Source organism: Castor canadensis, chromosome 16 (genome assembly GCF_047511655.1).
Source record: "Castor canadensis chromosome 16, mCasCan1.hap1v2, whole genome shotgun sequence".
In the NCBI taxonomy this organism is placed as follows: domain Eukaryota; kingdom Metazoa; phylum Chordata; class Mammalia; order Rodentia; family Castoridae; genus Castor; species Castor canadensis.
In genome coordinates this window covers 8,061,878-8,079,206 of record NC_133401.1, presented here as the reverse complement: position 1 = coordinate 8,079,206, position 17,329 = coordinate 8,061,878, and the positions used below count along the sequence as shown (strand labels likewise).

Here is a 17,329-nt window from a genome sequence, read left to right as displayed (position 1 = left end):
GGTCAAAACTTATCAGACACTTAAAATGTCAGACACTTATCAGACACATTTTATACGTACATTATACCTCAGGTAAGAAAAAAAATGTAAAGGCACAAGCAAGCTCCCTGGTCAGTCTCTTTCCTTACAGTTGTCAGAATTAAATGCCATGTTCACACAAATGGTGCTTTGTGACTTAAATTTTATGACCTGTACAATCTTTCAAAGCATTTGAAATAATTACAAGAAAAAGGATATTTATAGCCCACAAAAGTAAAACATTAAATCATTTGGTCCTATAGCATTAAGAAATTTTCAATATTAATACCTGCTTTCGAGCTCATGATAGAAAATATTTCCAGCTCTCTAGAACTGTTTTCTTCTTTGAAAGATGATTTGCCAGATTAGTGAGAAAGGACTTCTATAAAACAAAGCTAGGAAAATGTATTCTCTTTGAATCAATTTGTTCTAAAAACTTCAGACACTATTATAACTAGTGTCTTTTGTCAATTACTGTATTTAGAAGCTGTTCATTCTCCTTACAAGGAAAGACTTGTAATTTCATTTATATTCTTTCATAAGTTCAAATGGACTTTTTCTATAATTTCTTCCCTTCAGATAATCGTTTTTATCTTTTTCGGGGAGAGTAATTTATTTGTATTGCTTCCATTTTTCTACTATAGTGTTAAGACAATAAGTATCACTCTCCTATTTTCTACTTACAATTCATTTGGAATGTTAGTACCAATATAATATATGATTTTTTTTTAAATTATGGGGAAATGCAGTTTATGTTTCTCTCTCTCTCTCTCTCTTTTTTTTCTTTTTTGGTAGGACTTTGCAGTTGCAAAGTAGGTGTCTACTGCTTGAACCTCACCACGAGTCCATTTTGCTCTAGTTTATTTTGGAGATGGGAGTCTTGTGAACTGTTTGCCTGGGCTGGCCTCAAACCTCGATCCTCTTGATCTCAGCTGCCTAAGTAGCTAGAATTACAGGTGTGAGCCACCATACCTGGCAGTAGAGCTGAGATGGGGGTGGTAAATAGCTGGGGAGATGGAATCAAGACAAGGTCTCTCCCTTCCTCCCTCCCTCCCTTATATATATTTTTTTGTTTTGAGGGGAGTACTGGGGTTAAACTCAGGGCCTCATGCTTGGTAGGCATGCACTCTACCACTTGAGCCACTCTGCCAGCTGTTTTTCTCTCTTTACAGGCTTCTAAAAATCAACTTAAATAAAAGTTTATATGGAAATTTTCTTTACATATCTGAAAGGACAAAGATTATACTGTAAAAGCCAAAATAATTTTTGCACAAGTTCAATAAAATGCAGAAAACAAGTAAAGATTATGTTATTTGGGGCACAAAAATAAACAATGCAATACTATTTGAGTAATTTAGCAACATAATACTCATTCTTTATAGAAATAAAACTATAAACCTAGAGAATGCCCTGGCAAATACTAAATATTATATACACAATGAGGTGAATGAACCTTGGTCTCTTGAGAAGTAATTTAAGTTTAAGCAATTGACATTTTGAAGCATGTCCTTGACATATAAAGAAATATCAAATATCCCATTCCATTGGCACAACATGTAAAAGGGACATCAAAACATGGTTCATGATACTCAGTTCACAAATTTTGTTAAAAAATAAAAACAAACTTACTGAAGTTCTCTTAAGTGTTACGATATTTTTTCTTAGTCAAATAATCTGAACATGATGGCAATATATAAATAAAGCTAACAACAGTTTTTACCATTATTAGCCATTATACATAATTATAAAGATATTATATATTATTAAGATATTGAAGGTGCATGCTGGTGGCTATCATCCTAGCTACTCAGGAAGCAGAGATCAGCAAGATTGTGGTTTGAAGCCAGCCTGGGCAATAGTTCTCGAGACCCTATCTTGAAAATACCCATCACAAGAAAGGGCTGGTGGAGTGGTTTAAGCAGTAAGAGTGCCTACCTAGAAAATGTTGAGTTCAAACCCTGGTGCTGCCAAAAAAAAAAAAAAAAAAGAAGAAGAAAAAGGAAAAGGAAAAGATAATGAATGTAATCTTTTAAACTAATTTAGTAGGTCAGGATGTCAACCTTCATGCTGATTTAGTTTAGTCTGGTGAACTGCCTGTGTTATTAACCTCTGGTGGGTCTAAGCTGTTTTGCTGAGAAAATTTGCCTCCAGTTGTGATAGACATTAGCTCAGGTGAAAGATGATAATATTACAGAGATTTTATTTATACTGTGAGGGTAAGATTAATATTTAAGGGTACTTTTACACTCATGTGACATTTAGAATAAGTCTGTTTTTCTTTTTCCTTTTCTTTTTTGGTGGTACTGGGTATAGAATTCAGGACTTTGCATTTGAGACACACTGTCAGCCCTTTTTGCTTTAGTTTTGACATAGGGTTTCATGTTTCTGCCTGAGCTAACCTGGACCATGACCCTCCTATTTACACTTTCCTCATAGCTGGATTGACAGGCCAACTGTGCCCAGCTTTTCATTGGCTGTGATGGGGGGGTCTCACCAGCTTTTGCCTGGATTGGCCTCGAACTGTGATCCTCCAGATGTCAGCCTCCTGAGTAACTAGAATTACAAGCTTGAGCCACTTCACCTGACTGGAAGTAAGTCACTCTTAATATCTTGTGCTTACTTGACACATGAAAAATATGTAATTAAATAAAATCTGTTATTTCCAACTGTGGCCAATTTTTCTCAACTTCTTCTGGTACCTTTTCTTAGAACTCAGACCTTGCTAGCTATAAAAGGGCAGTTACTAATTGCTGTTAGATAATTCATGATTAGGGAAAGAAACCTCAATGAGTCATTTGCTAGGCTTATTTTCACAGGACAGGATGCCAGGATAAATGGCGTGACTATCACTCAGGAAAAGCTCTTTTCTGTTCCACAGAAAAATGACAGCCTCTTTCAGCAGAGAAGAGATAAGAATATAGTTGCTATGTTTTAAAGGTTGCTGTCCTAGACTATTTCTCAGTGGGAAGAACCTGAATCTAGTAGGAATCAGCTATGGGGTTGACAAGGTTTGAGCCATCAGGGCCACACTCAAGGATGCTAATCAGGAGACAAGAACTGGTTGCCCCACCTTGATGAGAGGGTTATCCTTGGTGTCAGCTCTGTGGAACCTACAAGTAGGTATGATCTTGTCTTACCTTTCCTTTTCTTTTCCTTTTTCCTTTCTCTTTTACCGAAGTATCAAATACACAGAGCAAAATGTACACATCTTGAATGCACAATTGATGAAATATATATCTATATGTGAATGTATATATATATATATATATACACACACACACACACATGTGTATATATGTGTTTGTATATATGTATGTATGTATGCATATGCTTCTGTCACCACCACTCACATCAACATTTCCATCTTAGAACTGGGCTTGGCAAGCTGCAGTCTGTGAACCAAATCTGGTCTGCCATTTGTTTTTGTAATGAAAGTTTTACTGGGACGCAGCCACACTCCTTTGTCTAAGTGCTATTGTTTGTGGCTACTTTTGCTCTATGACAATGCAATTTGAGTAGCAGTAAGCACCAGATGACCCACAAAGTATTCACTGCCTGGTCCTTTAAAGGAAAAGTTTCTGGCCCCAATAGTGGGTGACTATTTCCTGTCCCATCTCAGTCAGTATCAGCCCCTCTGTGCTATTCTGGCTCTTTCCGTGGATTAGTTTTACCTATTCTAGAACTTTATAGAACTAGAATTATGCAGCATATTGTTTGACTTCTCCATTTCTCATGATGTCTGTGAGATTGGCCATGTTGTTATATGGAAATCGGCAGTTCCTTTCTTTTCTTTCTTTTTAGACAAGGTCTCTCTATGTTGCCCAGGTTGTCTAGGCTGGTCTCCAACTCGTGGACTCAAGTGATCCTCCTGCCTAAGCCTCCCAAGTAGCTGAGACTACAGATGTGTACCACCACACCTGTCTTTGAAAATTAATATTTTATTTTACTCACTTCATGTCAATTTCATTGCTTTTGGTTTAAATTTAGAGCTTTGCACTTCCCAGGCAGATGCTCTTACTACTTGAGCCATACCTCCAGCCCCTAAAAATTATTTTTTAAGTGCCAACACTTTCAACAATAATATGCTAATAAAAATAAAATAAAATTTAAGATTTTTCATTTGAAAATTAAAAATTTATGATTTAATGATCTGCAGGATGAATAGTAAGGTGTAGCCTTTCATTAATTTGTGATGACAGTTTGCATATATTTTACTAATGTTATACAGTTATTTTACTTTCCTTTGAGTTCTTTGTAACATTTTCATAACTATTAAAAAATCCCTTATGTACGATATAATTAGATCTAATTAGTTTTAAGGGTTTTGCTTTTAAAAATTTCCATTTATTCTAGGGTGAGGGGTATGGCTCCAGTGGTAGAGTATGCCTGAGACACTGGGTTCAATCCTCTGTACTGTAAATAAAATAAATAAATAAATAAACAAACAAACAAACAATGAAAAGAGTGCCAAGTTTGGCCAGGTGTGGTGGCTTACTTCTGCTGTAATCCTAGCTACTTGGGAGGCAGAGGCAGGAGGGTCTCCAGTTAAGGCCAGCCTGGGCTAAAGTAGTTAGGAAGATCCTATCTTAAGAACAAAAGGATAGGAGTGTGGATCAAGTGGTAGAGCACTTGCCTAGAATGTTCTAGGTCCTGGTTTCAACTCCCCAGTACTGTTGGGGAAGGGAGTCCTTTTAGTTACTCTTAGGTGGCAGCTTTCACTTCCTAGAAGGTCTGTTTTATGCATCCACATTCGGAGTTGGATGACAACATTTTTTTCCCACCAATGATTTAAGGCATAGATTTGTATACACGATTTGTATAGGGAATTTACAAGTTCCAATACAGGCCTGGTCTTTCACAACTCTTGTTTTCTGTTCTTTCTCCACCCTCTTTCTCCCAGTCTCTACCTTCACAGGTCTCAACTCTTTTTCTAAGAACAGCAGAAAATGATCGAGTACCAGGTGAGTGTGATGTTAAGTAGTCCACGTTTTCTTTCTTGAGTAAACAGTCCTAGAAAAAAGAAAAGGTATGCATTATAAGCATTTGTCACAGGCTGGATTCTCAGGAAAACAGACTTAGAGATAAAGTTTAACAAAGCCAATTATTAAGGAGGCTCTTGGCACACCAGTAAGGCAGTGAAGGAAGCAGAATTGGGCAAAGTAAGTTGTTCAAAGAGGCTTGAGCTGATCTTATTAAAACACTGTGGAGCTGGGATGGTCCAGTGTTGTCTTAAGTTGAGGTCAGCAGGCTTTTTAGTTTTGAAATTAACCACTCATGTATCCCAATGGGGCAACTCCCATTGGCCAAGGATGATTCTCAGAAAGGTTTCAAGCCAGTAGGAGCCAGTCCTGCAGGGGTGGTACAAAGCAGACTGTGGGCAAGAGAGATGATGGCAAGATGTATTAATCCTTAGGAGTGCACCATTTTTTTCAGATCAAGTACATGATGCTCCATTGTAGGTGTGGATTATGACTACTTTAACCAGCCCCCCATTTTATGAGCATTTAGGTAATTTCCAAACAAAATATTACAAAGAATGTAAGGAACATTCTTTGTTGGAATACAGATGTACAAAGTACAGAGTTAAGGAGAGTCAGTAACTGTGATCTTCCAACAAAAAGATAAAGTTTAACCCATAATTTTTATTGTCTATAAGGAAAACATCTATTGTTGTATTGTCTGTACGGAAGACACATATTGTTATCTTTTAGAGAAAACTAGCTTTTCAGGGTCCTTGGTTTGGTTATACATTTCCCTAGCTGAGGTAGAGCAGTGCTGCTGCTAAGAGAATGGTCTCAAGACATGGGAATCAGCTTGCAGCCTGTTTCAAATACAGACCTACCAGATGGGGTTCTCTGTGAATGGAGCCTGGGAATCTGTGTTTAAGTGGCTTGTGCTGAGTTTTAGTACACATAAGTATGTAAATCACTAATACAGAGGACAGAATTCTTAACCATAACGAATTAATACAAAAGCAGGTTTAAGGGGCACCCTCTCTTGGGACCCCGTCCCCATCTCTGGGGGCTCTACTCTCCCACTTTACATTTTTCTATCTCAATAAACTCTCCTATTTTACACTTTTTTTTAAAAGGCAGGTTTAACATAGAGGTTCTTCAGTGCTTCCAATGGAACATGGTGTCAACTTTATAGAAAAATTCTTGGTTTTTTGGGTGACAAAAACCATGGGGTCCTTCATTCCCCAATATGTGTTTGCTATTGATGTTGGAGTCACAGGAAATTCTAATTCCTCTGTGGTTTGTAATCCATGTACACAATGAAGGTATCAACCTAAAATGAACAGCAGTGAGACCGACTCCCCAAACCAAAGAGTTTATTTGGGAATAACAAGGAATTGCAATCCAGGAAACATGTGCTATTCCAAACCACAGGTGTATCAAGGGAGCAAGGGAAGAAGTCCATATAAGCTGTTTTGAAACAAATACCAATGGCTATAAGCACATATTACAGGCAGTGATGGTGGTACTGGTTTTTGGAGGAGAGGACCTTCGTAAAAATGGGTTATCTGGAAGTTTTTCCTGTTACAAGCATAAGCGCCTTCCTTCATGGCCTCCTGGCTCCAGTTTGGCAGTACAGGGGTCAGAACTCAGGGCTTTGTGCTAGACAGGCATGTGCTTTACTGCTTGAGCCACACCTCCAGCCCTCTGGCTCCAATTTCACATAAGTGATTCCATTCCAATACTGACAGTGTTCATAACAGAACTGCTAAGTTTCAGTTAGAAGAAAGTGAATATATAGGTAGTTTCTTTTGTAGAATAGAGGATTCCATTCTAAAAACTCAGGATTCCTCCAAGTGTCAGAAGTCCTGAATTTCACCCAAGGTATCTATAGTCTTGAGCTAGACTGAGGAATAGATAGATATTCTGCCCACCATTTAAATCACTGTCATTCTCTTTAAGTGTCTCTGCTAGTTTGGAGCAAATAAACATCTTATTCCCCAGGAAGTCTCACTCAGAGCTGCTCCAGCTCTCCCTACCTTCTTCACCCTCTTGTTAGCGAAGAGTCCTGCGTCCAGAGGGGACTCTTGCCCTTCAGCCTCTGAGCTTCTCCATTTTCACCTCTTCAGAGGTGTTCTGGCACCAAGATGGATGCTGGGTTTGCACTTCCTCTGCAGTGTGGCCTCTGTCATGTGCCAGCATTCATGGCTTTTACCCTGGTTCTGGTCCTGCCTTCAGGTCTATCTGCATGGGCCACTGCTCAGATGCTAAGGTAGCAGGCCCAGCCTGTAGCCTCCTGTGAATGGAGTGCAAGTCTGGGCTCTCTGGGCCTCTTTAGTACTACTTTCCTCCAGCTGCTCCCAGAGGCAGTGGGTTGGTGTCTCTGGCACTGTGTACTAGAGTGATCTACCCTGCTAGACCCAGGGTACAGGCACTGGATCCTCCTTTTTTGTGTCATTTAGAATTATTTTCCCTTTTCTATAGAGCTTAAATTTCTGATTTACATTAGTTTTCCACTTAAAATGGGTACATTATATAATGTTTTGTGCCAGGTACTGTTCAAAGGAATTGATATTAACTAATTTAAGCCTCAAAATGACAAGAGACATGCACCATGTTATTTCCATTTAACAGATGAGGAAACTGAAGCACAAGAGGTTAAATAGCTTACCCAGTGTCTCTCAGTGAGTGCCAGAGTTGGTGTGGATCCCAGGCGGTCTGGTCTCTATCTGAACTTTGCAGACAGTGTTAAATTCCTCCAGCAGATGGAGTACTGCCAACCAGGGAAGCTCATGTTGGCTTTGGTGGACTGAGTTTTTATTGGGACTTGATCATGTAGACATGGCTGACTGCTCCTGTGGCTGACTGCTGTCTCCAGCCCCTACACAAGGAAGGCTAAGTTGATGCCCGTGACCCAAAGCTCTCCTCATAAACCACATTGTTAGGCGATCTGGTGTAGCCCAATGTTCCCAGGTAAACAAAGCTACGCTTACTCAGAAGGACACACCAAGGACTTAAGAGATTACTTTCTAGGATCTAAGGGCAAAGGTTAGACTTCCTTTTTCATTTACTTTTTGGCAAGGTTAAATTTTTTACTGCACCATCACTTGTATCTTCTGTAGGTATCTTCATAGGTTAGTGGGTCTTTGTCAGTGGCTGTCCTGTTCCTTCCCAGTACAGTTGTCCCTTGGTATCTATGGGGGATTGGTTCCAAAATTCCCTCTCCCAATATTATAATCTTCAGATGTTCAAGTCCCTTGTGTAATGTATTTGCGTATAATCTCCACGTATTTTCTGTATACTTTAAATTATACTTAATATAATGCTACATAATAGTTGTGTAGTAACGCTATATAAATATTCCTATTTAGGGACTAATGAGAAGAAAGAAGTCTGTATATGTTCAGTATTGAATTAGTTACTTTTCTCATCACTATCACAAAATACCTGACCAACAATTTACAAGAAGAAGAATTTATTTTGGCCTATGGTTTCAGAAATTTCAGTCCTTGCTCCATTGATTCTGAGCCCATAGTAAGACAGGACAATGGCAGTGGGAGAGTGTAGAGGAGGAGGCTGTTCACCTCATAACAGACAGGAAGCAGAATGAGGAAAGGACTGGGGACAGGTATAACCTTCAAAGTGACCTACTTCCTCCAGCAAGGTCCTACCACCTGAAGTTCTCAGAACCTCCCAAAATAGTGCCACATTAGCCTGTGGGGGACATTTCATATTTAAATCACAACAAATAAAAGACCCAACTTTTTCCCAAATATTTTGAGTCCATGGATGTGGAACTCACAGATACCAAGGGCCAACTGTACTTACGCTGGGACCTCCAGCGCAAAGGAGCTCTTTAGAGAACTTATGTTCTCTGTGCCCCAAACCAGGGGCTGCCTACAGCCAATATAATATGAGGCTTGCCACCTGTTCAAACATCCTTGTCCCAGACCTCTACATTCTTCTTTGGGTTCCCTGCTGCTGCTGGCTTCTTAAATGCTGGTGTCCCTTAGAGCTCTGGCCTTGGCTTTACTCATTCCTGTCTCCTTGCAGAAAGAATGGCTCTGCGCTAATGGTTCCCACAGCTTTACTCCATTCCTATCTAGTTCCTGATAAGACTAGCATATCCACTTTGCTGCCTGATAAGTGTCTCTACTTGTATGTCCTGTGGACATGCCCCACATACTACATCTTTCTCCTCCACCATCACCCAGTTGCTTTTGAGGGACCTGCATGTGGCGCTTCTCTCTTCATCTTCCACAACCAGTTAAGGTACAGGTTCTGCAGTGTTTCAGTGTTCCTCCTCTACCTCCCTGCACTGTCCTGCTGTTGAACCTCTTTTTCCCACCATAAATAGCCCAAAACCAGGGATGTTAAAGGCATTCTTTGGTAGATAAATGATCGTGGTGATCTCTGACCTGTGAACATTGTAAAAATCAGTACCATCCACTGTGTCATCATTTTTTTTCTATATTTCAGCTTCAGCAGAGACCTGTGTCATTCAAAGATGTAGTTGTGGGTTTCACCAAGGAAGAATGGCACCGACTGAATCCTGCTCAGAGGGCCCTGTACCGTGATGTGATGCTGGAGACATACAGCAACTTGGTCTCTGTAGGTAAGAAGAGCTTCGTCACACCCTTCAGGTCATGCTCGACTGACCTTTGTCAGTCACCAAAAGCAACTGAAGCAGCTAGAGCCTACTCTGAAGTACCTAATTTACTTAATAATTATCTATCAAGCTGAGTGTGGTGATGTGCTCCTGTAATTCTAACTACTAAGGAGGCTGAGGCGGAGAATCACCAGTTTAAGGCCATGGGCAACACAGTAAGATCTCATCTCAAAAAAAAAAAAAAATTAGCATTCTCTGTATGACAGACACTGTTTTAACCACTTTTCTTTTTTAGACAGGGCCCAAGTTGACCATGAACTTGAGATCCTCCTGCCTAAGCCTCCCAAGTACTGACATCAAAGGAGTGCACCACCACACCTGGCTTGCCACTTTTAAAATAGTAACTCATTTAATCCTCATAAAAGCTTCACACCAAGTCAGATCTGTTTCCACCTCAGCCTATGGTGGTTTAATCTCAGGCGTTTCTTACATAGCTCAAATTCTCAACTCAGTGAACAAGTTCATCCATATTAAACTTGTGCTATACTCATTAAATACCAATCACAAAGAATTCTTACACAGACAGAACATTTCATTGTACAAATACCATTATGATCATGAAAAAGAGCATCTATTTCAATTGAATTGAACATGAAAATTCAGTGAAATGGTTTTTTTCCATAGTAATTAAGAACAAATAGCAAATTAATTTCCTCTTTTGTTAAGTTTTCATCAGTTTTGTACAAACACTTCCTTCATGAAACTTTCTCTTTTTCTGATGGATATCGTGTCTGGCTAGGTACCTTTTGTGGCACTTACTACTCTCTAGCTTGTTTTTCCTGCTACTGATTTATATTAATAGACCTAAGCTCAGTAGTAAAGCGTTTGCTTATTAACATATGTAAGACCCAGGATTTGATCCTTAGCACTACAAAAAATGAATAAATAAAAAATAAAATAAAATAGACCCAAGCTCTGAGGAAGCATCCACATCTGAAAATTCTCGCTTTCTCCTGTATCATAGTATACAGTGTGGTAACATGCATGCAGAAAGAGCAAATGTTTTGAAAAGAAATGTATATACAGCATAGACTCGTGTATCTATTGGACTCATGTTTGTGATGTCTTATGGAGAAAGAATCATGTCTACAGGAGGATACCATTTCTACAACAAAGTAACTACAGTAGAAGTGCTGTACATTTTCCCAGTAATTAATGCCTGAGGACAGCTCTCAAGTTAACCTCAGTGGAGCTATACCCAGAACAAATATCCAAACACTAGTTACTGTTTCCAATATATGGACAGTCATGGTGGTGCGTGCCTGTGATCCAGGCACTCAGAAGACTGAGACATGATCGTGAGTTAGAGGCCAGCCTGGGCTACATAGTGAGACCCTGTCACAAACACAAAAACAAAAATACATATATTGATTGATTTAATCACCTTCTTGAACTTTTCAACATTTCCACATTAGGCTTAAACTTTTCCACAGTACTTTTATCTCCACTATGCAGTGACATTTGAAAGCTAGACTATTACATTTTAAAAACGTTAGCTGGGCTGAAGGTGTGGCTCAAGTAGTAGAGCGTCTGCCTAAGCAAGTGAGAAGTCAGAATTCAAACTTTGGTATTGCAAAAACAAAAACTTTATGAGACAGGTGCTTTCAGTACCATGACTTACAGATTTGGAAATTGGGCACGGAGAGTTAAGTGAGTTGCTCAGAGCTACCCTGTCAATACCCAGTGGAGTCTGGCTACAGAACGCTGCAACAGTGGGTTTGATCTGAGCTTTAGTGGTCCTGGAGATCCAGTTCTGTGTGCCTGTGGGTGAAGTGTGTGCAGTCCCCTTCCAAGTACTACATCTAGTGTTGTGTAGCCTTTAAACCTGCCCGAAAGGCCCAAAGACCACGGAGCTTGGCTCAAGACCTGGGTCATTTCCCTGGAACAGGTTATGAAGGCACCAAACCAGATGTGATCCTCAGGCTGGAGCAAGAAGAAGCACCGTGGATTTGTGAGTCAGTGTGCCTGGGCTGCCACTATCGGGGTAAGTGTGACAAACCTAGCTCGGGGTATTACGGGAGGCTGACTCCTTTGAAACTGTTCAGGGTCCTACTATTGAAAGTCTTGACATTCTTCTGAGATCTTCAGCCTTCTCAATGGTCTCTTAGCCTCCATGTGTTCCACATGGTAGGTGTTCCTCCTGCCTCTACTTTAAATCTCAGCTCTGCCTTTAATGTATGTGATCCGTCTTCAATTTTTTTGTTTGTTTGGTTTTTTTGTATTTCTGGGGATTGAACTCAGGGTCTCTGCTTGCAGGCCAAGCACTCCACCACTTGAGCCATGCCCCCTTCCTTTTTGCTTTTAGTTTATTTTTCAGTTAGGGTCTCACTTTTGCCTGGCCAGCCTTTGATTTCAATCCCAGCCTTCTGAGTGGCTAGGATTACAGGCATGCACCACCAGGCCTAGCTCCATCTCCCTTTCTCCAGAATCTTTGGTCTATCACTTGAGGCCATCAGTACACCTTATTTTTCATATTCAGGTGTTCTTGCAAATGAGCCTCTATGATTCTTCCATTCCTGCTGGTCCCTTCCTATTCTCTACTGTGACAGTTGCCTGGTGAAATGCTATGGACTTGGTTACCACTTCCACAGTCCCAATGCTCTCAATCCAGTGTTTCCCTGCACTCAAGAGCTGAGTCACTCCCATAGATGGAAGAGTATTGGCTTACAGAGGAGGAAGCAGTGGATGCCATGTGGGGTGGGGAGGTAACCAGGGATGGCTAGGTATGAAGTAGATGGCTGAGCTGGGCCCATCTTAACCATGTCTAATGAACTCTCAGTATAACTATAAAATATCCCAGCAATACCCATGGTGCCTCAAGGGTTGGTGATCCACTCTTAGGGATGGCTCTGAGCTTCTGCTTCTCCACAAGAATCACAGGCTTAGCAAGAGTCAAGGCCAGAGAAGCCCTGAAGAAGGCCTCTCTTCTGTTCCTAAGTCTCTTTATGCCACTTTTATTTTGCTGTTGTAAGCATACAAATGAACTATTATATAAACAAAAAAATTCAAGTCATTTTCATGCTTTTTGTCAAAATGATGCCTTTGAAACCACCACCATCCAGCTTTCAATAGTGGTAGGAGTAGCAGCAGCTTTGTTAGAATTATTGGGTAACATGGGTGGTGCTCACTGTGTGCCATGGACTGTTCTGGGCACTGTACATGTATCGACTTATTCACTCTTTCAACACCAGCCTTCATTGCCTCATTTACAAATGAGAAGACCTAAGAACATACACCAAGTACAGGACAGAACAGGACCTTGAACCCAGGCCATCATTCTCCAGAAACAGTGCTCATAACTGCTACATTTCAGTGCCCTCTGTTCCCGCTTTATTAAACTGTGACCATCACTTTCCCAAACCAAGGTGACCTGGCTCTCAGCACCTATCCTTTCCTTCTTCTCCTTTTAAGAATTTTATAATGGCAAATGTCACTCAAATGTATCTACTCTGCCTTCCTTTCTGAGTGTTGTGTATTCTGCATTTCCCTGGTTCAAACCCAGCCTTTTTCTTCTATGGCTTACTGCACTTTCCTTTTCTCCATAACTTGGTTCTCTTCCCAATGAGGTAGTGACCTCAAAGAATTCATCAATTCTCAGACCACACATTATGTGGCTCATAACTGGCTTCTTTGTCATTTGGAACCCATTTGTCCCTTCATACCACCCAGTCCACCATTTTTACTGGTGTAAGGACCCTCTCCACAGGTAGGTCCACTTGCCCTGTCCTTTGTAAAAAACCTAAGGTCATCCATGTCCCTCTGTGCTCGAGCTTTCTCTCACACACACATACACACCCTTCACCTTCTTTTCTCTCTCTCTCACCCCTTTCACTTTCTTTTCATTCCAGACCTTTGCTACGGTATACTCATTTTGCATCTTCTTCCTCTTTCAATCTTTCCACATGTTCTGGTTTTATTGATTTTTTTTCTTTGTAAAATGATGTTAAATTTTTATTGCTGTGCTTACTTTCCACTGATGCCTCCTACAATCAGATCTGAATTATCTCATGCCTAATGTATTTAAAGTCAGGAGATTTGTGTCAGAGATCTCTTAGGCATTCTGTTGACTCATTTTTTACATATAAAAATTGAATAAAATCCATGAAATTATGAAAGAAACAAATTACTCTAGTAGAATAATTGTCAAAATAAAAGGTGAGGACCAGGCACTGTGGCTCACATCTATAATCCCAGCAACTTGGGAGGCAGATATCAGAAAGATTGTGGTTTGAGGCTACAGTAGGCAAAAAGTTATTGAGACCCCCATCTCAACCAGTAAGCTGGGTGTGGTGTAGCAAGCCCATCATTCCACCTACATGAGAGGTGTAAATGGGGAGGCTCTCAGTCCAGGCCTGATCAAACAAAAACATGACATCCTATTAGAAAAATAACTAAAGCAAAAAGGTCTGATGGCATGACTAGCAAGCACAAGGCCCTGAGTTTAAACTTCAGTATCTCCCCCCAAAATAAAAATAAAATAAGCTTAAGAAGTGAATGGCCAGGCACAGTGGTTCATACCTGAAATCCCAGCAATTTAGAAAGCAGAGATTAGGTGGATTACAGTGTGAGGCCAACCCAGGCAAAAAGTTAGCCTCAGCCAACAAGCCGGATGTGTGATTACAGATCACACCTGTAATCTCTACTACACAGGAGGCATGAAGAGGAAGATCATGTTCCAGGCTAGAGAAGGCAAAAACCACGACTCTGTCTGAAAAATAAAGGAGGACTGGTGGAATGGCTGAAGTGGTAGAGCCTAGCAGGCACAAGGCCCTGAATTCAATCCCACCAAAAAAAAAAAAAAAACCCAAAGCAAAAAGCGTTCAGGGTGTGCCTCACACGGTAGCAAGCACAAATGCCTGAGTTCCAGCACCAGTGCCGGCAATAATAATCGTGTTTAATTACATTACAGCTTACTGAAAATACAGATGCATTTTTTTTCCTGTCCAAGTTCTTAGCCCCTGTGGTTTCTGTTTACCAAGTTAAGGACTCCTGTTTTAAATCCTGTTTAGCTTTGTTGATTCTTTTAGCTAGTTCCCCTTAGAGTATTTATAACTAACTAGCCCAACAGGACAGACTTCCTGATACCTGTTATGTCAGTGCTTGGTAAACTCTAAACATGATAATAAGCAGTTGGTCATCTCTCTAAACCACAGGTTCTCATTCAGTGTGCGGCCTGAGATTCAGCATATCTCACTAGCTCCCTAGTAAGTCCACAGTTGTCCCTTTCAGTCCCTCCCATTGGATACCAAGTTTTAAATATAATATTTAAATCTCTTTCTTCTTTAACAGGGATCAGCAAGCCATGGCCTACAGGTTGGCCATCCATTGTTGTGAATAAAGCTTTATTAGAACATAACCACATTCTTCTATGTCTATGTTGTCTGCTTTTTCACTCTACAATGGGAAAATGGAATGATTCTAACAGAGACTATATGGCCCATAAAGCCTAAAATATCTAGTCTTTGGTCCTTTAAGAAGAAGTTTGCCAATTCCTGGTCTATGGTGTCATCCTGTCTTCTTTTACATTATTTATCTGTAGCCCTGTGATCTACACATTTGATTTGTGCAGTGCTCTGGATCTTCCATACTCATAGAACAATCTTGAGTGAACTGTGCTTTTGATTATGGTTCATGCTGCCTGTTCATACTGTACACCCTTTGTTTTGGGGGGACATTTCTCAAATAGTTTTATTCCAGATCATAGTAAGTATAAAGGCTCATAAGGAATTATTCACTTGTTCTTTCTCCAGAAGACATCTGGCAAGTTAATGTCCAGAGGAAAAGACAGCAGGACATGCTTTTGAGGCAAAATGCATTCGTTAGCAAGAAAACATTGACCAAGGAAAAAACCCCCGAAAGTAATAAGTTTGGGAAAATATCATTTCTGAGCACTGATTTTTTTCCTTCAATTCAAAGCCCTAATAACTGGGATCCTTGCGGAAAGAGTTTGAACCACAATTTAGATTTGATTGATTTTAAGCAAAACTATACAAAAAAGCAAGATGAATGTTACAGATATGGGAAACTGTTACAGTGTACAAACCAGGATAGAAGATGTAACGGAGAAAAACCTTGGGGTTGCAGTCGCTGTGGGAGAGCTTTTTGCCATAACCCAGAACTTGAATATAAGCCAGCAGGAACCAGTTCGCTCATGTACAAACGGAAGAGGGTTCCCCCAACAGAGAGGCCCCATATTTGTGGTGAGTGTGGGAAAGCCTTCTGCTACAAGTCTGAATTCATTAGGCATCAGAGAAGTCACACAGGGGAGAAGCCCTATGGATGCTCTGACTGTGGGAAAGCCTTCTCACATAAGTCCACCCTCATTAAACACCAGAGAATCCACACAGGGGTAAGACCCTTTGAATGCTTCTTTTGTGGGAAAGCCTTCACCCAGAAGTCCCACCGCACAGAACATCAGCGAACACATACAGGAGAGAGACCCTTTGTGTGCAGTGAATGTGGGAAGTCATTTGGCGAGAAGTCATACCTCAATGTACATAGGAAAATGCACACAGGAGAAAGACCTTATCGTTGCAGAGAATGTGGGAAATGCTTCAGCCAGAAGTCATGCCTCAATAAACACTGGAGGACTCACACAGGGGAAAAACCCTACATGTGCAGTGAATGTGGCAAAGCCTTCTACCAGAAGCCAAACCTCAGTAGACATCAGAAGATTCATGCTAGGAAGAATACCTATAGGAACGAAAACCTAGTGATTATGGGAAAGACTTGAGCAAGATTCCCAGTGTCATTGGGTATAGAGGAAGTCATCCCTATTAGAAATCTTACCAATTTAATGAATTTGGGTAAAGTATTTTATTGGAAGGGAAGTCATGCTCCTGTTGAGACACACACTTTGATAGAAAAGATAAATATGGTTACAGTAGCATAAAAATAATTAAAATGTATTAAATACAATGAGTACAAAATGTTTGTGAAGAGTCCTAGAAATATAATATGGTACATTCCTCAGTGAGCCAGGAAAGAAGAATTATTTGTACTTTGGAATTATAAATGTGAATTTAACATAAATCATAAATATCAAGCCCATATGTCATAATATATAGGATGCCATCCACCAAACTTTTCCACTTTAAATACCAGCATTGTTTTTTTGGTGTCTTATCAATGTAGAAAAAATAATAACACTCTGACCGACTATTCTTTTTTTGGCAGTACTGGGGCTTCAACTCAGGGCCTCATGCTTGCTAGGCAGGTGGTCTACCATTTGAGCCACTCTGCCAACCCTTTTTTTGTGTTAGGTATTTTCGAGACAGGGTCTTGTGAACTATTTGCTCAGACTGGCTTCTTACCAAGATCCTCCTGATCTCGTCCCTCTGAGTAGCTAGGATTACAGGTATCAGCCACTGGCACCTGGCTGGCCACCTATTTTGAGAATGTTTAACATACTATACCCGCTATATTTTCTCCACTTGTTTGTAATAAATGTGAATGACTACAGTTGTTGTTATTGAGCTCATGTCTGAATAACAAAGTAATGTTGTAATGTCTTTTGATAAATCAGCCAAACATTTTACTAAAAACATATTTATGTTGAAAATACAACACTAAGGAATGGTTTAGCAGCCCCAGATAGCAGGTAAACAAAATACTACAGTGATTACTCTGCACACTATTTGACAAAAAATAGTGTTGCCCTGTTACATTGTACACTCTTCATATTTTC

The 17,329-nt window shown here is 40.2% G+C and overlaps 1 protein-coding gene across 9 annotated transcripts in view; it reads left to right on the top strand.

The window, feature by feature from the left end:
* Nucleotides 1-17,128, top strand: part of Znf570 (zinc finger protein 570) — a 63,848-nt gene extending 46,720 nt beyond the window's left edge. For 6 of the 9 annotated variants that reach the window (XM_074058356.1, XM_074058352.1, XM_074058353.1 and 3 more), the window contains exons 3-7: nucleotides 2,455-2,609; nucleotides 4,919-4,979; nucleotides 9,453-9,588; nucleotides 11,531-11,626; nucleotides 15,393-17,126. In XM_074058356.1, coding sequence (XP_073914457.1) covers nucleotides 4,965-4,979; nucleotides 9,453-9,588; nucleotides 11,531-11,626; nucleotides 15,393-16,375 — 1,230 coding nt within the window. In that variant the 5' untranslated portion in view covers nucleotides 2,455-2,609; nucleotides 4,919-4,964 and the 3' untranslated portion in view covers nucleotides 16,376-17,126. Of the gene's footprint in view, nucleotides 1-2,454; nucleotides 2,610-4,918; nucleotides 4,980-9,452; nucleotides 9,589-11,530; nucleotides 11,627-15,392 lie in introns of all 9 variants that reach the window. The other 3 variants (XM_020154140.2, XM_074058357.1, XM_074058358.1) reach the window with 2 other exon arrangements.
* Nucleotides 17,129-17,329: the final 201 nt, after the last annotated feature.